Genomic DNA, 26,053 nt, shown 5'->3' with positions numbered 1-26,053 from the left:
GGTTAGCAGCCGATGAGGTCGCTGCCGGTGTTGTCTGATGACAAGCTCTCGTTAATTTTCTTCTTTTCTGTGCATAGTTGTAGGGTTTCAAATTAAGCTTCTGGCGAGCTAACTTGGTTTGTGATAGTGAAAGAGGTCACAAAGGTGAGGTCCATCCAGAGGTGTCAGCAGATCTCGCGGCACAGACTGGTTCCTGAGATGAACTCAGCTCGGTGCCTGGCGCGGCACAGAAGCAGATGATAGGGGCAGGAGGCGTGATTAAGTGCTGGTCTCAGCTGAAGGTTGGTTCCTCTTAGCTGTTAACTTGTCAGGCAGCAAATCCAAGTGGAGTCCCACGTACAGCTGGGTTTGTAGCTCCACCTGCCACTAGGCTTGTTGTCTTGGCACAGCCCTGCTCCCAGGCTTTGCCCTTGATATGACTGCTCCTGCAGGCACCCTGTGTTCTACCAGCTCCAGGTTTGTTGCAGAGTAACACTTCTTGGGAATGTCCAGATTGAACAGAAGTTGTGGTGTCGGCTGTTTTTTCCGTCCCTTGTTAATACACATATCGGAGCTTACTTTTCTGTGCTCAGGATGGTAAGTGTGGGGTTTCATGTCTATTCGTTTTTCTTTCAGGGGTAACTTATGTAAATGTGGATACCCTGAAAATCAACACGTAGAGGGCACCCAGATTAACAGCAACGAAAAATGGAACTACAAGAAGCACACTAAGGAGCTTCCTACTGATGCCTTTGGGGACATTCAGTTTGAAAACATGGGAAAAAGAGGAAAGGTAAGTAATTGTATTAAGGGTATCCATCAGGCACCTGTTGGGTGCACCGTATTCAGAGTATTGAACCCAATGCCAGTGGAAGCCCCTGAAAATCAGGGAAGGTGCAGCTAAAGTCTATTTTGTTCTAATGGAAATGGAAGGAGTTATGCTACAAAGGAGACAAGCTGGTTTCTCAAGCCCTGAAAATAGGAAACAAAGAATGGTTTCTTCTATTTTGTTTGTTTCATAGGCTGATGATGGGAGCAAATAGAGATTTCCAGGCATGGCAGAAGAATGAGTGAATTTTACTTTCCTTTTTTTCACAAAACTGGTTTTATTGCAATTGGCCCGTAATACCATTCTGAATGTTTCTCACTGGGACTCTGTGCAGTGACTGTATCCATGTGCAGTTGGAGCGGCAATTTTGTGGTCCCCGTCTGGATGGAAATGTCATGGTGTTGAGCAACTACTTAGTACCCTTTTACCCATCTTTATCAGTGAACCCAACCTGAATTAAGTGCCTGAATGACCAAGGTCCTGATTAAGATGCTTTGTTCCTTACAGTCTGACTTTAGGGCCAAGACAAGGCTGTTTCTTGGAACATTGCACCTTCCCCATGTGGACTAACTTACACTTTAGAAAGAAAATGCTGGGGGGTGCACACCAGTACAGCTCTCTGGACAGGAGCACATGTAACATGCTTTGCCTTTGAAGGTGCAGCAGGATCCATGAGGTGACAGCCATAGGGATTTTATATCTGTAGGGATGTAAGACCTTTCTTTGGAGGATCTGTACTCTTCAGTACCTGCTTGCTGCTCCATAAAATCATCACTCGTGCTTTGTCATGGCTTTAAGATTGCACAACATGTCTTCTAACACCTGCCTACCGAGCTTGCTGACTGACCCATGTTGCCTTATGTGCAGATCATCGCTGTCTGCGGGTGTACAGTCATATCTCAGGACTTAGGCTGGACACTGAAGGATGTTTTGGGATGTTGGAATGGGGCTTGCATGTCCCACATCCTCATTAATTTTGTTTGGAAGGGCGCTCTGGAGTTTTCTAGCCGAAACTCTTGCTCAAAGCATATCCACATAGACCAGGTTGCTCAGGCCCATAACCAGTTCTGATTATTTGCTAGGGTGGAGATCCTGCGATGATGGTAAATTCACAGTGGGGTTTTAAGGTATCAGTGGCACTTCAGAGGTTTGGTTTGGGTTCCTCCCCCCTTCCCCCCCCCCCCCCCCCCCCCGTGTTTTTCCTTGGTGTGGGGACAGCGGAGGCGTGGAAAGAAGAAAACTGCTGATGTTGCTGTTTCTGATTTATTCTGATACTGTGTGACGAATCACATGTAGCTGAGCTCATCGGCCTTTTCTAAATGACCGATATTTACTGTTAATGCAGCTTGCTTGTGACAATCAAAATCAATGAGGAAAATCAGAGCATGCTATGTAAATTAATTGGGTTTGTTTTATGCAAAGTAGCAGAAACAAGAGGCATTTCAGTGGGAAGTAAGACTGACGGGTTTGAATCACGCTTGGATGGGTCCAAGTACTTCACCTATTTCTTGATATGCATATTTTAGTTTTATACTGCAGTGTTGTAAGCTGCTGTATACCTTTACTGAAAGAAGAAATGGTTCACTTTTCGCAACATTTCTGAGTTCTCAAAGCTTGAATGTTCTTTCCTTAGCTGTGTCCCCCTTCCCGCCTTGGAAGCCAGTTTCTGTGTGCCCATAGTTGTTTCATGAAGACTCTTAAGGCCGCTGTGTGTGTTTGAGAGCATACTTTGTTCAAATACTGCACATAAGTCACCTAATCCATCCCACTAGCGTGCTGGCTGGAGTTAATCTTTATTCTGCATTCTCACTCCCTGTACTGCAAGGCACCTGCTAGTCTTAAACATTGCACAATATTTCTCTCTTGATCCCATGTGCAGTGGGGAGGACATAAAACCCAAGGCAACACCAGAATTGCTATTATTAGCGAGGGATGGGAGGTTTTATGCCCTGCATTGCGCTTTTTAGGCCAGATGAGTCTTGAAAAATTCTGAGCAGGAATGTTACGTGTGAACAGACCAGTGAAATCTCTACGCTTCCGAAGTCCTGCTTGTGCACTCCTTTTCCTGCCGTGTTGCACAGGTCCTGTGACATCTGAGAACGTTGCGGTTAGCTGCGTTGTATGCTCTGGTAGCCATCAATCTGAGAAACGCTTCTCCGAATACCTTTCTGAGTTCAGTTTCCGAAACGCTTGGCATCGCCCGTGTTGCGAGGGTCGGATCGGGCATGGTCGGGCTGCAGCAGCCACTTGTACCAGCAGGTGGCACCGTTGCACCTCGGAGAAGGCGAGTGGTGGCCCCGAGGGGGTCGCCCGCTCCGGTGGAGCCTTGCCAAGGGCTCCGGGTGGCAACCGCCAGAGGTGTAGCTGCTGATGCATGGAGTGGAACTTAGGTGTAACCGAGGTGTGTTTGCAATTATGCGCCGAGATGTACGAAAGGAGGACGTAAGCTGTACGGGCAGTTCAGCTTCAGCATCTATCTAAAGCAAGCACCATGTGAAAGATAAAAATGACGACTTGGGTGAACACAGCAAGTCATTCAACTGGAAACCTTAGTTTGTTGATGGAGCAAAGGCAGTCATACAGATACCAGGTACTTTGTGTATCAGTAGGGTTTAGGAGAATTGCCTTCTAACTACAGAGCTAACAAGATTTGCTGTGGGGATGGCTTACTGGCTCTGTGAAGCAGTTAATTTTTCTGGTAGGTGGCTCCACTACTATTGGGACCGTCTCCTGAAAAACACCCAAGGCTCCGTGTGACTGATGCTGCTTAGAGCAGAAGCTGTGGGAGTCCCTTAGCTCTCCTGTGTACCTGCTGGAGCCTGCTAGACTTCCTCTGTGACGTGCTGTTCTGAGCCCAGATGCAATAACTGCTCCTGGGAACTTGTTCTGGAATAAATATGTGCTTTTGTTCAGGTTAAATGCTTCTCAAGAAATGGACATTTATTCCTCCAACCAATCCCTTGGGTTTGCTCTCCTGCAAATATTGGGCAATCTGCACAAAATCCCCTGTGATACAGGTCCATGTTACTCCTCTTCATACCCTGATATGGGTTGTATAGCCGTGATGGTCTTCCAAAAGTCCATCACAATAAACGACTAACAGTGATAAAATTGTAAAGGGCCTATTGAATAGCATAGCAAGAAAAAGTCAGAGGACCTTTCACATAAATGAAGACGTAGTAGGTCCATCTGAAGTCAGATTATCTTTTTAATGTGCTTTTTGGCATTGTTATACAGTGTTCAGGCTTTACTACATATTTGCTGAAGTTCTTATATATAATATATAATACTTCAAATGTTTTATGGATATATGTTATGTAGGGACACCATCCAAATGGAGCCTGGAATTTGTAGTTCATTAAATTAAGGCTTTAGTAGTGTAATCAAAATACAACTGTAATTGTTACTAGTTCACCTTGAACAATGCTACATTAATCCATAATCTAAGCTATAAATAACATTGTTATTTATTGTTAATGTTGTTATACTGTAGACTTCCTTGGTGTTTGTTCATCCTTCCAATGGTCCTCTGAACCCCAAGGTCAGTCCTTTTGCCTTCTCCGAGCAGAAGGTGGATTGGGTGCCTAGTTGTAGAGGAAGGATAAAGATGCTTTAGAGAAAGAAACAGAATTCACAGTTACTTCACCCTTTTTCAGCTGGTTGTTGGAATAAGACTGTACATTAGAGAAGAAAATGTAATTTCTGGTCTGTTGCTAGCTATCACTATTTATCTCTTGCTGTATTTGTTCTCTTATTTTCTCTCACCCAAGTACATCCGTTTGTCATGCGACACAGACTCCGAAACACTGTATGATCTGATGACCCAGCACTGGCACCTGAAAACCCCTAACCTTGTCATCTCTGTCACCGGGGGCGCAAAGAATTTTGCGCTCAAGCCCCGGATGCGCAAGATATTCAGCAGACTGATCTACATTGCCCAGTCCAAAGGTAAAGACCTGCATATGTGTCTGTATTATTTTCTTGCTGCGTAACACTGTTGGAGTGGCAGCAGCTCGAAGGGTCAGCAGGGAAGCAGAGCGTTTGGTTTGTTCCTGCTTGGCTGGTGCCCTTGGGGCAGATGTGACATAACAGTTTGGAAGTGACAGGGTTGAGAGCTAGCTATCGGATGCCCGTGATAACCTAAGGTCAGTTGTGTAGCATATCTTTTGTGTTTAATTGAAGAATAAATGCCTTTTCTGAGGTAAGATCTTAAGAGGGGATTGGGTGGTTGTATCTCAAAGGTAATGCATTAGGAGGGTGGATATTCCGCTACATTTCCCCAGGTTATTGAATGTTGTCCCCCAGGGGCCTGGATTTTCACAGGAGGCACACATTATGGACTGATGAAGTACATCGGGGAAGTGGTCAGAGACAACACCATCAGTCGGAGCTCAGAGGAGAATGTGGTGGCTATTGGCATAGCAGCATGGGGCATGATTTCCAACCGAGAAAGTCTGATTCGCAGTGGTGACAATGACGTAAGAAACAAGTATCGGCGGGGGGGAGAGAGGGGGAACTAAGAGGAGGCTCAGCTGTCAATTGTATGGATTATGTCCCTGACTGACCGCTGCTCTCAGTGAGGACGGTATCTGTGGTAGGCTGATGTTATCAGCCATGTGATTACCGAGTTGAGTGGTCAGTCAAGCTCTGCTCAATGTCTGGCGATGCAGACCTCAGCAGGATGCTTTCCAGTGCAATGCTTGTGTAGAAGCACATCTGTCTACTTAGCCTGACCTGCTGTGTCCTGAACAATTCAACCTTGGGGCTAGCTTTTCTTCAACATACATAGCAGTGAGACAGAACATCAGGTGCTTTTCCCAGAACCAGGAGGAAACTAAAGCGTTCTCATGTTCAGGATGGTCACGCACATCTGGCCTGGTGGGAAGGATTTCAGCTGGGCTTAGCATGTGTGTGGAGGTTCAGCTGCTCTGATTTCATATCTGGCATTGCATTAGGGAGTAACCTCTTTCATGGTTATTCTAGCTGCTGTGAAATCCTTGCACGCCCACCCATGGTGGGCATTCCCATGAGCTGAGACATATTGTACCTGCTGCTACTGTTAAGGAGCTTGCTCATTGATGCTGTTGTTCTGCCTGCCAGATAACATGGGCATAGCTCCCCTTGTCTTTTGTCTACTAGACACAATAGAACGTGTCTAAAAACCATCCTGCTAGATAAATAAAAGTTTTGTTTACTGAGGGTTCTGAGGAGGTTTGAGGGTTGAACTAGATGATCTCAAGACGTCCCTTCCAACCTACAAAAAATCTGGGGAGGTGTTGAAAGTGAGTTTGCCACAGATTTAATGTTTGTGGTAGCTGAAGGAAGCATGCATTGCAGAACTGGATCTCTGAAAGGACTAAACTGTTGTAAATAACTTCCACTGTTCCATGGGCTGAGATGAAGTTGAGAGGATCATCACACACCAGGCCGCTCTGTAAAGAAAAAAAGTTTCTATGCAAATATTTATGCTGTGCTCTTGCCTGCGTTTTTTCTCGCTGTCTTCTGCTGCTGTTGGAACTGCCAGTGAGCAGTGCCTTGAGTCAGAAAATTCAGACTCCTAACTACTGAGGAATAGTTGGTGGCTAGGGGTTGAGCTTGTCACTGGCTTGTCCTTGAAGGCTGGTGCATGCTCTGCCCTTGGATCTCTGTTAAATGCTGTGCTTGTGCTTCCAGGGGTACTACCTGGCTCACTACATAATGGATGATCTCAAGAGAGACCCCCTGTATTGCCTGGATAATAATCACACCCATCTCTTACTTGTTGATAATGGCACCCATGGGCACCCAACGATAGAGGCAAAAGTACGAACTCAGTTAGAAAAGTACATTTCGGAGCGGGTTATCCCAGGTAGGTGTGGGCATCAGGTTGCAAACCTCCTCCTCCTTAGCCCTTGTGTCCTTTGGGGCTGACGCACAGTGACTTTTCTGGGAAGAAGAGTGGTGATAACATCCCTTGCATGCTGAACTGGAAGGGATGCAGTAACTGCGTTGCATCTTCAGCACTTTCAGGGACAGCCAGCCCCCTTCAGAGCAATACCCCTCCCCTCATCTTCCTGCTTCATGTCACAGTAGAGCTCTGTGGGACACGGCAAATGAACCATTTCAGCCATACAGCCCTTCCCTCCTTTCCCGCTGGGCTTGCTGTCCTTTCTGTCTACTTCCTACCTGGCACTGAATTCCAGGTAGCTGAAGCACAGCTACATGAGAGCTGAAATGAGGCTTTTCCCAACATATTCAGTTGTGAGGGTGATTGATCCATCTGCAGCATGCTCCTAAATAATTTATTTCAGCCCCTTCTTTGTCAAAACGGAAAAAAAAAATCAAAAACCTTGACAGGAAATTCTGAGTTGAAGAGTGTTTTGATTGAGGCTTTTTGGTGTTTTGGGGTGGTTTTTTTACTGTGTACCTCAACTGAAGCATAGTTGCTGTTCGTCATGATGAAGCACCCAGAATCATTATGAAACTTGGTGTGTCTTTTAAACACTAGCTCCTAAAATTATGGGATTCTTAGCTTTCCTTTATAATCGAAAATGTGAAGTCAGATGTTCTGAATCTTGAACTTCTGATAAAAACCTTGCCCCTAGACTCAAAATGGTCAAATCAGTAGGTAAACACAATAAAATCGTGTTTTAGGGACTTTGGAGCTAGTTAAAATTATGATTGTTAGGAGGAAAAAAGCATCTGTTGGAGAAGACTGTCTGAGGCTAGCTATACAGAATGTTAGGCAAAACTGAGTTTTCATAAAAATGGGAAGGGCTGTTAATAGATTTGGCAAAATCAACAGTAAACTAGTATCAGAGTGTTTGCATGAATTGCTTGGAAGTTCTTTCATTGTACTCTGGAAAAATAAGTTGTTTAAACTGCATTAATGGGTTGAATCTTTTTTTTTTTTTTTTTTTCTCCCTTTTGGCCTGTTTCACAGAATCTAATTATGGTGGGAAGATTCCAATTGTGTGTTTTGCCCAAGGTGGAGGGAAAGAGACCTTGAAAGTAAGTTTCTTTCTTTTACTGATTTCCAGTAGTGACAGTAGGGACATTGCTCTGATACTCCACAAGCAACTTGGTAGACAGTCTTGTTATTTACTGAAGCTTGCCCAGCATTTGCTATAGAAGGACCTTGCCTGCAATTCATTTAAGCTCATGAATTTTTTTTCAGTCAAAATCTTCTGTGCAAAGTTTCTACCTCAGGCTGACATCCTGGAAAACCGTTGGCTTGGAGAGTTCAGTTGTCTGAGTCAGTTCTTCCCTAACAAATCCAGCGCAGGAATGTTTGTTTCTTGTGTTTATTTGAGCAGCAATCAGAAGTCTGTCAGCCATGTAGCTCTTGATCCTTCTTATACAAATTTCCTATACTGTGGTTTGGGAAAACTTGGCTTGCCCATGCTCAGTGGAAATTAGTGCTTTCTCGTATATATACAGGGAATATTGACTATGCTGGAGATACTCCAGGCCAAAGCTTGCTCTTACTGACTTGTGATTGCTGCTCCTGAGAACTGTGGGCTGCACCTAGTTTAAACCTAGCCAGCTGAACAAGGCGGGAGGGTCCTGCTGACCCTGACCCTTCTAAGCCCAGAAGGGGAGGGAGCAGGCAGCATCCTCAAATAGATGACAGGTAGGAAGAGGACAAACAGAATGGAGAAGACAGAAAGAAGTTTCTTGAAACAGGATGTCTAAGTGACACTTAAGGAAGGGGTGAAAAAAGAGATGACTTCTAGATCTGTCTCGGTGTTAAAAACCAGGATTGTTACTTGCCCCTCCATCCTGCAGGAGTGAAGAGGGTGTGACTGAGGGAGCAAAGGGACCTGGCACTGGGGAGTTCAAAGCAAGGGGATGTGCAGTCAGGCTGTGTGGGAAGGGAACAGTAACAGTGAGGATGAGATGGCTCTAACAGCAAGAAGAGCTGATGCAGACTAAGCTGAAGGACCTTGAGAAAGAGCTGGGAAAAGGGTTGCTTGGATTTGGCAAAAGGGTAGGTACAATGAAGAGAGTATGTCAGTGTTTGAGACAGTGAAGTTGAAGCAGGGTAGTATATATAATGATTTATCTTGAAGAGATGATCTTGGTATCAGAGCTATGCTGTTAATATTGAGGCTAATCAAACTGTTTTGCTTTTCAGGATGACAAACAATGTGAATCCAAAGCAGAGTCTCTGTTACCACTTCATTTGTGACGTTATTAAATTAGTCTGAACCACTCTGTGAAACTTCAGATCATTATCCCAGCCTCCCTATATGTTTCCTGTGTGTTTCAGTTCTATTTGCATGATTAATTTTAGCTTTGCCCACAGGTAGATTATAGGTGAATACAGATGCAGAGTTGGGTGTGTTAATCGGAGCTCCTAAGCTGAAATGAAGCATCTATTCAGGTTTTGGAGCAAAGCTTTGCTGAAAATGACATGTTGAACATGTCCATCTCCTTTTAGCTCCAAACTGCCAGTAAGAGAGGATTTGGCTGTCACGGAAGGAGCCGTTTCTATGTGCCATGCAGCATAGTTAGTTGGGCAGCCTTGAAGCTACATGTATGGAGAGGCCTCAAACCCACCGTTAAGAAATGATACGTAACACAGACTTACTAGCTATTTTCCTGGTCTGCTAATCAACTCCAAAATTTGGCAGATGGTGATTTCTGTCCCTCAGTTTCTGTAGGGCTCTTCACAGCCCTCTATTGTTGAGTGAATGCTGTTTTTAGAGTTGTGCATTGGTGAGCTATCAGTGGGTAGTAATAAAAATGCTGCTCTGGACCACAGGTTTTTCTGGTTTTCTCACTTAAGGCAAACATAAAATCTCTAGGCTTTCTTACTAAATATTAGGCTCTCACAACACAGTCATGTTTGAGGTGATCACCTCTCCTTCTCTGGCTCCCTAGTCTATCAACGTGGCTATCAAGAGTAAAATTCCCTGTGTTGTGGTGGAAGGCTCCGGCCGGATCGCTGACGTTATTGCTAGCTTGATGGAGGCAGAAGGCACTCTTGCTTCTACATGCGTCAAGGAGAGCTTGCTCAGGTATCTGCCTCGTACCATTTCAAGGCTTTCGGAGGAGGAGACGGAAAGCTGGATCAAGTGGGTAAGTGTGTGCTACTGCAGGGAGCTAGCAGGGCTGAAAGCAGGAGAAGGGTAGAAGGAACAGGAGTTTGGGAGCAGCTAGTGACTTCCAGATCAGGAATGTTACTATCTGGTGATACCTATAGGTTGTCTGGGGCTCCTTAAATCCATGGGGATTTAAAAAAGAAAAATTCCAAAGTCCTGTAACTTACAGGAATTGGAACAAAAGGAGCGGGGATTGCCATCTTTTGGAAAGACAGCACGTGTCAAGGTACAGGAGGGCTAAGGCCAGATGTTTTGTAACTGTGTACTCCCAAGGTGCTTGAGATTCCTCTGGAGCACTGCCTGATGTGTCTCTTGGCTGATGTGCTGGTTCATGTTGCGATTCCTTTGTGTGCTTTGTGAAGGTAGAGAAATTGGATGTTTGCTGAATCAGGCCTCATGATGCTCAATCCTGCTGAATTGCTCAGAGGCAAAGGGTTATTGCTGCTACCGCACAGACTCTCGGATTGTAGGAATTTCACTTCAAGATTCTCTCATTTCTTCAAAAGTTCTTGTCTTTCTTCCCACATCCCTTAAGATACTGGGCAGGACATATCTCCCTTACAGACTAGGGGTGGGATGTTTAGGAGTTGGTCTTTTTTTTTTTTCACCATAGTAACGTCCCTACACCATCTTCGTTGGGACTCTGTATAGACGTAATAATACCATGTACATGGGGTGCAGCTGAAAGTACAGCACTGCATGCACCAGCAAATTTTTCTTTAGCTCCTTTTTGCCTCTTTGACCTCTGCCTCTGTAGAGCCTTCAGGATGGTAGTCACTGTTGCGATCCCATATAGAACTGTTTATTACAAGAGTTTTCTGGAGGCTGGGAAAACTGGAGAAGTAAGGAGAGTGTCTGCTGTCTTGGGTTGCTTGGGCCGGTCTGAGGAGACTGTTGTAACTCTGGTTATCTGACCTTCGGGCGGACTTGTTTCTAGATATACTTCTGCTCTGTTTAACAGGGATAGAAAAAAATGGAGCTCCAGAAAAATCTTAGTGTCCTGTTATTTTTCAGAAGTCTTAGTTCCAAGAACACTTCAGCTCAGTGAACAATCCATTAACTTGAGCTAATTGACTTTCTCAATTAACTGCCCTATGCTTTATCCTGGGGTCTGATTCTGTGTTCCTCCCTTGGTTAATTATCTCCTACCCACGCTCACAGTGGGGAGCAGGGTGTGGGGAGCGATTGCATATTCAAACCTCAAAGTTTGTAATGGGGGATGGAAGATGTTTTGGTTTTTAAGTTTGGTTTTTGGTGTTTTTTTTGTTGTTTTTTTGGGTTTTTTGTGTTTTCTTTTTTTTTTTAAATGAATGTACTATTGCAAGTTTTCTGCAGCCCCCAGAGAGGAATTCCGATACTCAAAGTTATGTGTGTATTTTCTTTGGTACAAACTAAGCAAGCTTCTGCTACTGAAGTTTTAAGTTTAAGCAGCTATTGTTTGTGGTAAATTCAAATCTCTTGGTCAGAGCTTGGCAGAGTGAGGTCATGGGACAACCTGTAAGTTCCTCTGGGCAACGTGCTCCACTTGGCTGTTTTGAGCAGCAGGCTTGGACTGGGTCCTCAGCGATGTCTTCCAGCCTCAACAATTTTCTGCTTCTGGAATCAGAAGCTTACAACAAAAAGTGCAGGAACGGGGCATGGCCTCTTGCAGAGAGAGTCCTGCAGAAACTGAGTCTGAATTTGCACTTCGAGGCTGGGGGCTGTGGTATCCAAACCTAAAGAGAAAGAGCTGCCCTCCGAGCAGACCGTGAGCCTCTGGTTTGCAGAAGGAGCTTTGCATGGGGTGTGGGGAGCTGCTGGAGGTGGTTTTCCCTGTTTGGTCACCTGGCCACACTCCTCACAGCTTCTGCTGAGCTGCCTTGGAGTGTACCTCTTCCTGCAGTCAAGGATTGCTAAGATTATTTGTTCTGAATGTGCTGGAATGAAAGTAACTTTATAAGGTTTGGTTATGGGAGAAATGATCTCTGTTTTTGACAAAGCACAAGGAGGTAGAAACTGTTCTCTCATAAACTGCTAGACATTTGTTGAAACTTGTGCTGTCACAATCTTTTTTCTTTATGAGTGGTTTCTAATTACTGAGACTATATGTTTTTGGTTATGCATAGGGGAATCACAGTTATTTGTATTTTTGGAAGATAATTAATCTTGTACTTCAACTTTAAATCTCATTATCTACCTCTATCTGGACTTGATTAAATTTTAACTGTATGTAGAAATAGGACTGATGAGAAGCAGCTTTGCTATGATGTGATGGGAAATTTCTTCTAAAGATACTCCAGGAGATCAACTACTAAACAGCCTAGGTTGCTTTGAAATGGAACTTTTCCTTTTTGTAGATCAAAGAAGTCCTTGAGAACCCTCATTTACTGACAGTTATCAAAATAGAAGAAGCTGGAGATGAAATTGTGAGCAATGCCATTTCGTTTGCTCTGTACAAAGGCAAGTAATTGCTTTTTTTTTTCTGTGTTGTTTTGGGGTTTGTGTGCGTTTGGTTTTTTTAATAGATGGAAAAAGATGGCCCTTTACTTTCTAGAACAGCTTTCCTTGGAGCAGTGCTATCTTTCTAAAGTTAGGCTTCTGCCACGGTGTGGACCTTGTCTTTGTCCAAAGTGATGTGGACAGGCTACAGCAGCGTTATGGGATCTGTTAGTTTGGGTGAGATTGAAATCCAGTCCAGATAACTGGGAAGGCATTTAGCAGAGCTTTGGGGACACTAGTACAGCATCTCTGAAAGTAGCACACAACAGGGAGTCAGGAAGCCAAGCAAAGGATCTTTTCTGGTTATACTGCAGAAGTGGATTACTCAGCATGCTGCAATGTAAAATTAAGTATCTTTTGGTATATATGTGGGCTGAAGAGGTTTGACTGGCCTTCAGCAGGGAGAGAAGTATCTGGCTAATTAACAGTCAACGTGTAGGGCTGCTTGCTAACTTTCAAATCCCAGTAACTTGCTACCATGAGTAATTCAGGCCTGGGCCCTCTACTACTCCAGCAGAGCAGAACTGGTTCTCGGTGGAGGTTGCTGGGCTGGCCTAATTTACCTGCCTGTGCATGGAGAAAACCTATGAATGTTACAGCTTTTCGTTACGCTTCTTGTGTAGGCCTCATGGGGAGTCCTGCAGAATTCCTTTTGTTTAAAGGAGGCAGGACACTGAGGAGCCTGGAGGAAATGTTGTGCTAATTTTGGTTGATGAGGTGCTCCTAGCTGCTTGTTCGTGGCCTATGTTGGGCCATAAATACGTCTTTATGCCCCCAGCATCCTCTAAGACCCAGTCGGGAAGATGTGCCTTTCCTCAGACTCATGCACTTGACAGGGGTCTTGTCAGGTAACGTGAAAAGCGGAGGCAAATAAGTATGCCAAGGAGCTCTTCTGTGTCCGGTCTTTTACCCAGAGCATTGTTCCTCCTCTGCAGCTTTCAGCACCAACGAACATGACAGGGATAACTGGAACGGGCAGCTGAAGCTGCTGCTGGAGTGGAACCAGTTGGACTTGGCCAGTGATGAGATCTTCACCAATGACCGAAACTGGGAGGTACAGACAACTTCTGAGTACAGTGACATGGGACCAGTGGGAAGAGAGACACTGGGACAGCGGCCACTATCTCAGCACCCCAGCTTCTGTGATAAGCAAGAGTGTCTATTCCTCTCTGCACTGACACCACTGATTGCAAAGGTTATCTGCCCATGCCAGAAATACTCTAGGCCATCCCACAAAGGCATACAGAAAAAACTGACCCTGATGAAAATGTGGCAGTTAGCCACATGTGTGAGGCCCTTAGGTAAGCTTTACATGTCTCGCGTGCTCCCTAATATTTGCTTTTCCATTTCTTCCTAGTCTGCTGACCTACAGGATGTCATGTTCACAGCCCTGGTGAAAGACAGGCCCAAATTTGTCCGACTTTTCCTGGAAAATGGCTTGAATCTGAGGAAGTTCCTTACCACAGAGGTCCTCAGAGAGCTGTACACCAACAACTTCAGCAGCCTGGTGTTCAAGAACCTGCAGATTGCAAAGAACTCCTATAATGATGCCCTCCTCACATTTGTGTGGAAGATGGTTGAAGACTTCCGAAGAGGTCTCAAAAGAGATGACAAAAATAACAAGGATGAGTTGGAAATACATCTTTCGGTAAGTGGTGAACATCTTGATTCCACTGTTCATCCCCTGCAAGGAAAAAACCAAAAATGATGTTTTGCTTCTGGTATAGCCGATTTGCTTTAATGGTCTCAGCCTTGCTTTACATTTAATATACTGCCCTGCTTTACAAATGCATGTAGGGGTCATTTAACTACAAGAAAAATGGGTGAGTTTGGGTGTGGTGTTAAAATATTTTCCATTCGAGCAATCACTGCTCTAGTTATGCTTGTAATTTATACCAGTATGAATTGAGTCTGGTAAGAGGTGCCAGCTGTGTGTGAGGAATTTGGGCTCTTATTTTTTGGTACAGACACTTGTACCTTAAACCTTGCTTGCTGCAAGGATGTTAGGCACCTTCTGGACTTTATCTCATTGTCAGGTAGAACTAGGCTTCTTAGTTATCGCAGCACAGTAGGTCCAAACATCAGCTCCAGATCTGAGTTTCAGAACTGGACCTCAGGCATTGGATAGGAAACTTTTGAAGTCAGTTGTTGACTTCAGAGATGCAATGCAGCACGTGACATTTGGGGGAAGCTTCGTTTGAAGATTCTGCTTAATTTTGAGAGTTTCCACCAAAGTTTGTGATGGTTAAAAGTTTTGTTGTACAGGAGTCATTTTGTGATGGCTTTGCTATCCCCAGGGGCTAATTGCTCTAATGCAAAGAAGATGGTGGTATAAAAATTCCTCTCTGTATAAGTTTATGTGAAATTCAGGGTCTTGCTTAAACACAAAAGACTTATTGGTATAAAGTTAGTATTCCTTCCAGAGGATGTTAATTTGTGTTACTTAAACACAGAGTCAAGCTGTGAATGAGGCTATTTGAAGCTCATGGGTTAAAGCAGAAAGTGACTTTGACCCAAGTGCCCTTTAACGCCAGCTTCAGGAAAAACGGGGAAGCTGAGTCTTCCACATCAAAATGTAAGGCTTTAATGCGAATATAAAATATAACCTAACTCACGTTAGTGTGTAACAAGTGCCAGGCAGGCAGGAGAGAGGATCAGTGGGCTGGCTGTAAAAGAAAGAAAATACAAAAGCAGGAGAGTGGCAGGCTAGGATTTCTTCCAGGTGAAAACGGTTTGGTGAGCTTAGGTCTAAGGAGTTGTTGCTCTTTCGTTCAGGATGAGTGTCCTATCACAAGGCACCCGTTGCAAGCTCTGTTTATTTGGTCGGTTCTTCAGAACAAGAAAGAGTTGTCTAAAGTCATTTGGGAGCAAGTAAGTTGAATTATTTATTCCTCTTTACAAACAGTACAGTGGCATTCCTTGTCTTTGGTTTATAGGCCTTTGAAGGCGCTGGATCCATGTTCAGACACAAAACTGCAAGAGATAATTGCTAGATGAGTCTGTAAGTAGGTTTAGTATTACCCATTTTGTGCTTGGGTGTGGATTTCATACTTTCCCAATGTCATTGCTGAGTCAGCAGTCCAAGCTAGCAGGCACCTATAGTTGTGTGTTCTTATCTACATTCAAGCTTGGATGCGAGTTCCCACCCATTCCACAATATGGATGTGTTCTTATCCCAGGTATTTGATTGAAATAATTTATAATTTTGATTAAGAATTACATTTAATGATGATTGTATCAAATACATAATTCACAGGCTTTAAATATGAGGCTTATGCAAGTAAAGCTAATGGATGCCCCTGCTCACGTTGACCTGCGTGTCCAAAAAGTGCTGCTTCCCTGCACGTGTACGTTTTGAATAGAATAGACTAATGTAGTCTGGGCAGTTCTGGGTACACCCAACTGGTCCAGACTGGTGGACAGTGAAAACAGTAATGGAGCTTGTGAGACGCCAGACCTTCTTTTGTGAATCTTCAGCCAGAGATGCAAAGCTAATATATGACTACTAAACACAACGCCTTTCCAAACTAGTTGCAAAGTTGTTAATCAAACCAGTACGCTGATGGTTACGGTTTGTTTTGTGGAACTGGATCTTCATTTGCCAGTCTTGACTGGAAAACTGAGCAGCTGCAAAAAAAGGGGGAATACTTTTTAAAAAGTATATCACATTCCCTTTGCAGAGGGCTTTGCGTGACTTAACTCTCTCTCCATAGACCAGAGGTTGCACATTGGCAGCTCTTGGGGCCAGTAAACTCCTGAAAAGCATGGCAAAGGTGAAGAATGATATAAATGCTGCTGGTGAGTCTGAGGAGCTCGCTAATGAGTATGAGACAAGAGCAGTAGGTAAGCACCTTCTTTAAGTCCTTTAGAGATTTAACAGGAGGGGTCAGAGATCAGGAAATTGTTTCGTTTCTTGGACCATTACTTCTTTTAATGATCTCCAGGTCTGGTGTGTACCAGGGATTGCATAGTGATTTTTTTTATTATTATTATTTTGTGCAAAGCAAAACTGATAACCCTGCCGGTTTTGTTCAGCAAAATGCAAGGCAAGATTATTCATTCAATTATCCTGGCTGCCCAGAAATCCAGCCTGAATTTTAAAGAGAAATGACATCTCAAAAGGAAGTAGAAAGAAAGCTTTATTTAGAAAACTAGATAACCAACTTTAAATGCTTCCCTTTAATGTCAAAATGTGTTTTTACTGCTTGGAAATCTCTTCCACACCATCTGTTCCCAGTAGAAACTGTGTGTCCTGTCTGAACAGCTTGCCTCCAAAAGTGAGTGTTGTGGGGTTTTTTTGGGGGGGTAGAGAATTTCTTTCATTGGGAAGCAAAGCTACCTGGCTCTAAAGGCAAGGCTGAAGAGGGGTGCCCAGAAACAGGAAGGGGACTATAGCACAAGAGATGCATTCGGCATGATGGGTGGTGATACTCAGATTGAGAAGAGCCACCTTTCAAATTTGCAGGATTACTTGAGGGGAGTCAGAATAAATTTTGGGTAAAAAGCGGGTTGAATTCTGAAGTTCTGAACTGCGAAAGCATAATACTTTCCTTATTTGAAGACGGCAAACAATGCTCTTGCTCATTGAGAATGTAGAATCTAGCTCAGTTGTTGGGGTTTTTTTTGTATGACCTTCAGTTTCTCTATTTGCAAATATTGTCAGTGATTCAGAGCTGAGCTCTGCATCTCATGGGCTAGAGTGACCAATAGTTTCTTATTTAATGAGGGTAATGGGTGACAGGAGAGCAGGAGGATGGGGTTTTTTTGATGTTGGTTGGTTGTTTTGGTGGGGTTTTTTTAGGACTTCCATTTTCTGGAGCAATAATTCTGGTATTTCCTCAGTGTCTAGTTATTCTGCAAATTATTCAGAGAAACATGCAAATGAGATGAAAGCCAGCACAGTTGGCAGATACCAGAGCAGGGATTAATTTGTAGAACCGACAATTTACAAAGTCAATGTTATCTGTGGTGTACCCTGTGGTACAGCCCCTTGGTTTCTAAACCTGGAGGAAGACGCAACACAGTATTGTCTCTGGGGCTTTATTTACAGGTTATGGTCTTGTTCTTTTGCCTCGTGCAGAAAACGGATCTGTAACTGCATTGCTGCCCAGCAATTTGCTGTCACCACAAGTCAGATTAGCTGACAGGTCAAGTGCAGTAGCCCTGCAGGTTGAATAGGACGCTCCAGAAATGTTGCTGGAAAGGGATTCTGGAGGCTTCTAGTCCAATCTTCTCATTGAGGTGGTGTTACCACCAGGAACAAATCAGTTCAGTCATGGCTTCATTTAGCCAAAACTTAAATCTCTACAGATGGATATTGTTTTATCGCTCCTGAAAGCAGACCATGTTTGTTCCTTCTTTGGAGTTAACGGAGACTAGATTGACCTGTGGAGGTTGAGCCTTATTTTTGTTTGTGTGTACATCAGCAAAGCTATTTCAGTAGCCACTCAGGAACGGTGCAAGGCCACACTGAAAATATCTTGCTTGTTACCAGAAAGTATCTCCTATTTGGCAAGGTGAAAACTGCTTAAATAGGCTTTCTTAAAAGTATCTACATCCCTCAGGCTTGATTTTTTTTTAGCAAGACACTGGGAGGTGAATGGGTCCCGTTGAAGTCTGTCTATCAAGATCTCTCTGCATATTGCAGTGTATGTGGTAACACCAGCCAAAGGTATTGCTGTATGTCTGCATCCTCCCAGTTATGGTAACCGCCGTTTGTGAAATGCCTGGGAAAATGCACTGTCGGAGAGAAGAGTTTCTAGTGAAGGCTGGTGTGTTTTATAAGAGGTTGGATCACTCTTCGGGGCAGTTGTGCTGTGTCACAGATACATCAACAGAACTGCTTTTGAGTGGGAAACATCCAAAGCTGGAAAAAGAAGTAACTTTTCACTCTATGTGCATTATTAATGGCAAAAATCTATAGAATAAGATGCTCATGGCCTTTCTAAAACAAGTATGTTTGCAATGCATTTCCCAGTGAAAAAGCATCAAATTCTGATATTGTTGTTCAGCCCTGTTGTTGATGTGGGGCTACTGAGGCTGCCTGTAAGTCATTAGATCAGTGATAAATGAATGAAAAGAAGATGAAACAAGCGGGTATAGTGAGTCAGTAGGAGAAGTTCATATTTTTTACTCATATTTTTTTTAGTGCAGAACTCGATACTATCTCTGTGTGAGCTGATTTAGTATCACAGTTTTCCATCCAGACATGAATTCTGTATGAAAGCCTAATAGATGCAAATGGGATTGTAAAGCAATGCACATGTTGTTTTATCGTGCTGAAAATGTTCTTGTGTCTGAATGCTTTACTATTATAAATATATGCTTTGGAAGTCACTGAAGACAATTGCACCTGAGCTGGTGGGAGATTGAGTCTGAAGTTGGAGCTCAGTGTGGGGCTGCCTCTTTCCTCCAGAGCTGTTCACAGAGTGCTACAGCAATGACGAAGATCTAGCTGAGCAGCTGCTGACTTATTCCTGTGAAGCCTGGGGAGGGAGCAATTGCCTGGAACTAGCAGTGGAAGCTAAAGACCAGCAGTTCATTGCACAGCCAGGGGTGCAGGTAATGTCAGTGAAAAGGAGGTGCATAGATTATTGTAACTCTTGTCATCTGGATCACTTTAAAAAGTGAAAGTTCTTGCTATGAAACTGCTACATCCATGTAAACAGGCTGCGAAAGGCCGATGCTCAGGCATTGTCCTCAGGGAATTGAGAACCTCTGGGAGAGGTTTCCCAGCCCTGTGAATGCTGAGCCTTGCACGGTGATGGCATAGCCATGTCCTGCAGCATGTTCACAGAACCAATGTCTGCAGTGCTGTGAAATGCATCCCAGAGAGCACTGACTGGGGCTGGTGGGGGACACGGGGTGTGTGGCTTCTCTCCTTGAAAAAGGAGGTAGCTGATTTGCCCACAAATGCTAAGCCAGGAAGGGTAGACTTGATTTAGAGCTGTAAATCATAATGAGCTGGATGAATAAGACTGCCTGAGGTGACTTCTGTGTATGCACAGTGTGGATGTACTGCCCAGCATAAAGTGCCTTATAAATCAGGCCAAGCCCTGCTCAGCCGCGTTTTGAACTCCTAGTCATGTAGACTGGAGGATGGCTAGATTAAGGAACCAGTACCCTGTTACTGATGCAGAAAGCTTTCTGTATTGTTGAAACAGGAATCCCAGTTATTTTGATTGAAATCTCAAAGTTTTGGGTTGGTATTTTTTTTTAGTAAAACAAATGTCCTGGAATAGCATTCCTGTGTTATTTTGTTGCTGTTAGAACAAACGAGGATATATTCTTCTTCCCTACAGAATTTCCTTTCCAAGCAGTGGTATGGAGAGATTTCAAGAGATACTAAGAACTGGAAAATTATACTGTGCCTGTTCTTTTTCCCTTTAATAGGGTGCGGTTTCATCTCATTCAGGTAATCAACTGGCTTTTATTAGCAGAAGCAAAGCAAGTCAATTAATTATAGAATCATAGGGCAATTCAGGCCAGAAGAGACCTCTGGAGACTATCTGATCCTACCTCCCTGCTCAAGGCAGGGCCAGCTAGAGCAGGTTGCCCAGGACTGTGCCCAGTTAGGGTTTTGAATATCTCCAAGGATGGAGATGCCACAGCCACTCTGGGACTCCTATTCCAGTGTTCAGTCACTGTCAAATAAAGGTATTCAGTGTCCGAATGAGCTTTTAACAGATCATGTTCTCACTCTGATCCAGAGTTAAGATGTGCCAGTTTACTTGCATGCCTGAAGTCAGTGGTTGCAGAACGGCATTACTTTTGCAGTGATGGCCTGGGCTAGACTTTGCATCTTTCAGATTTTCATTTTGATGAAGAGCACAAATGTTTCCAGGCATAAAAGCTATGCTTTGAGACCTTTTCCCTCTTTTAATTCCTCAGGAAAAAGCCTGTGGAGAAGAGTAAGAAACTCTTCTTGTATTATGTGTCTTTCTTCACCTCCCCCTTTGTGGTCTTCTCCTGGAATGTCATCTTCTACATCGCTTTCCTGTTGCTCTTCGCCTACGTGTTGCTTATGGATTTCCAGAAGGAGCCTACTGTCCTGGAGATGATCCTTTATGTGCTGGTCTTCATTCTGCTTTGTGATGAAGTGAGACAAGTAGGCAGCGATGCAAACAAAGCGTTTAGTGCTAGATTTAAAAGGCTTGTGCTTCCCCCCCCCCTGCCTAGTAGCGTAAGGCAGTGCAGGCTGCTTCTAAGTTACAGGGGAACCACTTCTTGGGAGATGTGCTCAGGCAACTTAAGGCACAGTTAATTATTTTATTCCCTGCCATGTTGAAATGCTGCTTGTGCCTCAATAGCTGCAGTGCTCATGCACCAAGAGGAATGTGTAATATCTTTGAGGCTGTGTGGATAGGCTGATGCCAGTGGAGATATTTCTGAGGAATGCTTGGCTTGGGTTGTCAAAGCACCTGAGAATACACGAGATTTAACATATTTGTCTGGGTGCATACCTCTAGATTAAGTGATTCCTGCCTCTCTTCTCCCTATCTCCCCCCTCCCCCTTTATTTGATTGATGAGCAACATACCTTTGTGTATTTCTGCTTATTTTTTAATCAGAAATACAGTTCTTGGTAGTTTCATGTAGTCCCGAGGACCAGCTTTGGCCTGCCTGCGCTGCTGGTACGGTGTGGGAACAGTGTGTGGGACTGCCTTTATAGCCAGCCACATAACTGATATTCTCACTTTTTGTGTAAGGGGACTTACGAGATATAGTGGTTTTCAGGCAAGCTGGTCTCTCTCAGTCAGCGTTCAGAACAGGGGGAAGATACTGGGGGGAAATCGGAGAGAAATGAGTGTGTGATTTCAGCACAGTGCTGCTTTCTGATTATCCTGTAAGAAATTAGTCTCCACATGAGTGTTTGTGGGTGATCTGCTGGATCAGACCACCCTGCAATAACACTTCTTACATGAGCTCAAATGACATTGCTTAGTGTTGATGTTACTGTGCTTAACTTGCTGTGTGGTCTTTTTCCTTTTTAATAGTCAAGGTGGTACCCTGTTTAAGGCAACTTTACTTGTTAAAGGAAATTGGGGGAAAAGTAAAAGACACTTTTGCAATGAAACACTAATGGAGTGTTTGTTTCTGCTGATTTAGGTTCTGGTGTCTCTGGACCTGTCCTTGCACTTCCCGTGTATACCCAGCAAAAGTCCTGGGGAAAGCCTTAGGGATAGAAACCTTTTTTCCTACCATTGTCACTATTTCTCACTACTCTGAGCAGGTAGAACAGCTTCAGATCCCAGTAATGCCATTGACAGCTGGTGGCCAGACTGTACCAATTTGATTGTGGGAGTTGGAGATAGCTAAAACAGAGACTTTATTGAAGATTTAAAGTTAACTTAAGCCAGCATCCTGGCTGCAAACCTGTTTTACTAACGAGCAGTACACAGAGCAGTGTCCCAGTCCTCTAAGCTTCTCAGGATCTCCCTGGCTTCTTTGGTGGTAGATTCTATTTGCATTGGTCTAACTCTGCAGTTAAAATAAGATCTGTCTCTTTAATTTATTTTTTTTTTAAAAGACCCACCTCAGGCTTTGTTTTCACATCCAAGGAGAAGTAAAAGTACGGCTGCCTGGGGTCTCACTGTTGCTGCTGCAGTCATGTCACTGGTTGTGGGGTGAAATCAGCCCTCTAGTTAAAGCGGTGTGTCTGTGGGGGTGGCAGCTGCTAAACATTGTTCCAAATTCAAAGCAGATTGTTTCGCCCTTCAGGAGAACTACACCGTATCTGAACTGTAAGCCACTGGCTCAGCTCTCTTTTAGTTTTGATGGTCCTAGATATTTTTAACTAGCCAGAGCTGCTTTCTTATATCTTGTTTAGAGCTGTCATGGCAATAGTGAAATTGGAGATGCCTTTTTCCTGCTATCTTCTTAGCCACATGGATGTAGCCTCCAGCCAGGTGAGTGGGTAGACTTCTGGGCTGTGCAGGAAAGCCCCGTTTCCTCAAATGGAGAAGGAACGTGGACAGAACCTCTGTGCATCTTCACTCTTAGCGTGGGAACTGCTTGATATTTGAAGGACTGAACTGCACTGAGGTCTTGGTTGTTCTCACTTGTTTACACACATCTGCCTCTGTTTTCTCTCTGTTTCTGCTTTAGACCAGAACTCGTTTCTTTTCATCCATCCACAATTGTGCCCTTAATAGAAGAGGCATCAGACTTAAACCTTCTGCATTTAATAGAGCTGTAGTGCAGCAATATGGTCATTGTTTTGTGAAGGGCATTTGGGCCGTATGTGTCTGGCCATTCACATAAAACACCACGTCACTGTCTTCTGTAGTAAGATGACTTACCTTTGGTTTAGGGAGTTACTAGACAGAGACAACCCCATGTCCTGGGTGTCAGACGTGCTGTCCCTACTCAGTGTTGAATCTTTGGTACCTTAAGGAGTAAGATAGGTGTGGGGGAAGGTGTCCCAAGATGCTGAAATAATTTCTGGTAATATCTCGAGGCTGACACCCTAGTAGGTGTCATAACTGTCCGTCTTTAGCAATGCATCCCATCACATGAATAATATGCAACAACTGTGCAACTGGAATAGCAAGGTGGGGCTCTCCTTATAGCTTCTTCTGGGTTTAGAAGAAAATTCCCCTTGATCTGTTTCCTGTAAAAGTGCTGAGCAGAATTGTCTGCTTTGGATATGTCAGTTATAGAGAGATTCACTGATCAGTACTCTACTAAGCCTTGATTATTTCCATGAAAACTAAAAAGAATTATGATCAGGGACTCAAGTCTGTTTTTTCATGCCTGGCAGAGGTTTCTCCTGGTTAAGCTACTTGTCCTAATGAGTCACCTCTGAGTCGGATCCAGAAGTTGGCTCTTGCACGAACATTGGATCCAGGGTGCAGTAGTGCTGGTCAGCCTGGGAATAGGCAGAAATTCTCACTAGACTTGCAATTCAGAAATAGAGAGCCAGGTAATTAAAGGAATAAATTAAATATGCATCTTTGATCAAAAGCATGTGCGTGTAGCCAGGGACAGATAACTGAATGAGGTCTGTGAAGAAAGAGAAGCCAGAATACTTAACTGCACCACGATGGCGACCCTCCCGCCTGCCCGCAGTGTTTGATCTGCTCGTAGTGGGTCACACCAAGATTCCTTTGACCCATTTGGCAGGTGTTCTGCTGGAGCATTCCATGATCTACCCCGAGGTCCTCTGGCAGCTTGTGTATACACGTGTGAGAACGAAGTACGTCAGTCTTGACTACTGTCAGAACTGTTCCTTCCTCTCCCCACGCACAAGCACCCGTGTCCTTGGGTTATGTCCTTCGAGCACAGTAACTCACACTGTGGTGCCGTGTTTGCCGCCCATGTGCTTAACTGGTCCCAGTGCAATAGTGTTAGCTTAGGGCATCTGGACTGCCAGAGAAAATGTGTTAAGGGGCTCCAAACACAGAAAGTCTTGATCCATAGAAGACCCTGTTAGAAGTTAACAGCAAAACTGTGTTGCCAGTAATTGAAAACTCTTTTTGGGGAAACTAAAAGCGATCTGGATTCTGGTGTACCTATTAGGTGCGACAAAAAATTAATAGGACAAGGAAACAATCCTTACTATTGCAATGGGTGGTATGTTTACCCATGAGGGCATTCAGTGGGGAGAGATAAGGGGAAGATGGGTGAGCTCCCCATGGCTGGCCAGTGCTGTGTGGTGGTTACTTTCTGCTCTTTTTCCTTCCCAGTGGTACATGAACGGCAGTAAGTATTTCTCAGATCTGTGGAATGTTATGGATACACTAGCAATCTTCTACTTCATAGCAGGGATTGTGTTCAGGTGAGTAATACCTTCTCCTGTGGCTGCACCATGGCTTTGCTTGCTTTCTGGGTTTTGACAGCAACCTGTAATGAGATTGTGGGAAATGTGTTCATGAAACCCCCTCTTCTTTAAGAAGGCCCCAAATACTGGCAAGTCTTGACTCTAAATCTGTAAAAGCAAATAAAGAAATAAACTAACTAGGGAATATCCACATGCAATATTTTCTGTTTTGTGTTTATTGGAAGTTGAGTCTATCCCTGGAATCAAAGGCGTCTTTCCTAATTCAGAGTTTTCTGGGCCAGTAGGACAGCTTTTTTTAATGGTTAGAAAAAGACATTTGAAATAGCCTTAGGTTTCATGACAATGCCTTCAAGACTGGCTATACAGAGCATATCGGGCAAAGCTGCAGGGTAGGATAGTTAATATCTCAGAGGCAGAATTCTTTGGGATTTTCCTTGGCTCCCTTTTATTGACTGTTTAGTATGGCAACGTGGACGCTGAGTTTTCGTGTGTTTTATTGAAGGGGACTGCCCTTTTACCTACAATAGTCTAACAGGCTCATTAGCTCACGTAAGCTGTTTTACATGAATGGGTGACTTAACAAGCATGACAAAGAAACAATGGAAACTCATTTTACAGTGTAATTTTTCCGTCAGCTGTAACTTAGTTCTGGTGGTCATTGCACTGTGATGTTCTTGGAGGGCTGTGCTAAAGGTACAAGATTTCTTTGCTGTTAATAGTTCTAGAGGGGGAGAGGAGACAGTGATGATGCAGCTAAGATAGGAAGGGTGTAAACAAGGTGTGCGCTCCCCATTTCTGCCACCAGTCATCAGGTGGGAGTGGGTGGGAGAGGGTGTGGGGCCCTGGCTAGCTATGCTGTTTTCCAGTTACTCACTTTTCCACTCCTCGTTTCAGTGTTTCATTGTACTTTTACCAGACTTCTGCATGCTTTACCCAATGCTTGAATTCATTTTCTTTTACTGTCTCCATCAGGCTTCACTCATCTGATGAAAGCTCTTGGTATTCTGGGAGAGTCATTTTCTGTTTGGACTACATAGTGTTTACTCTGAGGCTGATCCATATTTTCACAGTTAGCAGGAATCTAGGACCCAAAATTATTATGCTGCAGAGGATGGTAAGGTTTGGCAGCTATTCAAGAGAGTGTAAATAAATGATGTGACACCTTTTTCTCCTCAAGAGTGAAAATCACCACTGTTCTGATGATGGCAGCAAGTTCTCACCTTCTCTTAAATCTGCTAAACAGGATTAATTAAGATTTAAATAGGGTCTCCTTAAGAGCAGGGCCTTTTTCTCTCCCTCTGCACAGGGAGAGAATAAAGATCAGGCTGAAGAACAGAAGAGGAATTTTCTTTCCTGGTAGCTTTTGTCTTCCATGTCTCAAATGTTTCAGTGGTGTATTCCATCACTTGTGTCGCTCACGTGAGCATTCCCCAAAGATGACGATAAATGGCGTAGGAGGAAGATTTCTGTTTTCCATTGCATCCATCACACAAGTAACTGGAGAAGCAGGTGGCCAGGAGCCTCTCGGGGAGTGGCTGGGCTAATCCTGCCCTTTGTGCCTGGAGGGGCTGTTTGCTGGCAGGCTGGGGAAGGTCACAGGAAGAGAATGGGGTTCCATGTAGATTAATGTGTGCTACTGTAGGTGTGGGAATGAAGAGCGCTGGAGAGCGGGGGTATGTCCGCTCGTATTTGTATGTGTCACCTGGAGCCAATCTTGTATATAGAGGTTAAAGACCAGCTGTGTGGTGACAATGGGAGTAACAGCGTGGTCTGCAGCTTACCGAGAAAGCCTTTATTTTGCCACGTACCACTGCTGCAAAGCTGAAGTCTAGAGATTACCTGGTCCTACAGTGCCTTACGATACACAAGCAACAACACAGGCTTGTCTCCTGTCCATCTT

The 26,053-nt window shown here is 44.0% G+C and overlaps 1 protein-coding gene across 2 annotated transcripts in view; it reads left to right on the top strand.

Moving 5' to 3' along the window:
- TRPM8 (transient receptor potential cation channel subfamily M member 8) overlaps nucleotides 1-26,053 on the top strand; it is an 83,925-nt gene that overhangs the window by 44,036 nt on the left and 13,836 nt on the right. The window contains exons 4-19 of one of the 2 annotated variants that reach the window (XM_080398707.1): nucleotides 616-772; nucleotides 4,579-4,756; nucleotides 5,114-5,286; nucleotides 6,482-6,656; nucleotides 7,731-7,798; nucleotides 9,674-9,871; nucleotides 12,231-12,333; nucleotides 13,308-13,426; nucleotides 13,730-14,020; nucleotides 15,148-15,243; nucleotides 16,086-16,215; nucleotides 18,788-18,933; nucleotides 19,674-19,786; nucleotides 20,263-20,470; nucleotides 24,059-24,150; nucleotides 25,126-25,267. In XM_080398707.1, the coding sequence (XP_080254833.1) occupies nucleotides 616-772; nucleotides 4,579-4,756; nucleotides 5,114-5,286; nucleotides 6,482-6,656; nucleotides 7,731-7,798; nucleotides 9,674-9,871; nucleotides 12,231-12,333; nucleotides 13,308-13,426; nucleotides 13,730-14,020; nucleotides 15,148-15,243; nucleotides 16,086-16,215; nucleotides 18,788-18,933; nucleotides 19,674-19,786; nucleotides 20,263-20,470; nucleotides 24,059-24,150; nucleotides 25,126-25,267 (2,389 nt within the window). Of the gene's footprint in view, nucleotides 1-615; nucleotides 773-4,578; nucleotides 4,757-5,113; nucleotides 5,287-6,481; nucleotides 6,657-7,730; nucleotides 7,799-9,673; nucleotides 9,872-12,230; nucleotides 12,334-13,307; nucleotides 13,427-13,729; nucleotides 14,021-15,147; nucleotides 15,244-16,085; nucleotides 16,216-18,787; nucleotides 18,934-19,006; nucleotides 19,787-20,262; nucleotides 20,471-24,058; nucleotides 24,151-25,125; nucleotides 25,268-26,053 lie in introns of those variants that run through there. The other variant, XM_080398708.1, reaches the window with a different exon arrangement.

The sequence above is a fragment of the Falco punctatus genome (genome assembly GCF_963210335.1).
Source record: "Falco punctatus genome assembly, chromosome: 8".
Taxonomy (NCBI): Eukaryota; Metazoa; Chordata; class Aves; order Falconiformes; family Falconidae; genus Falco; species Falco punctatus.
The sequence above is the reverse complement of the archived record's forward strand: the minus strand, read 5'-3'. Positions and strand labels throughout refer to the sequence as shown.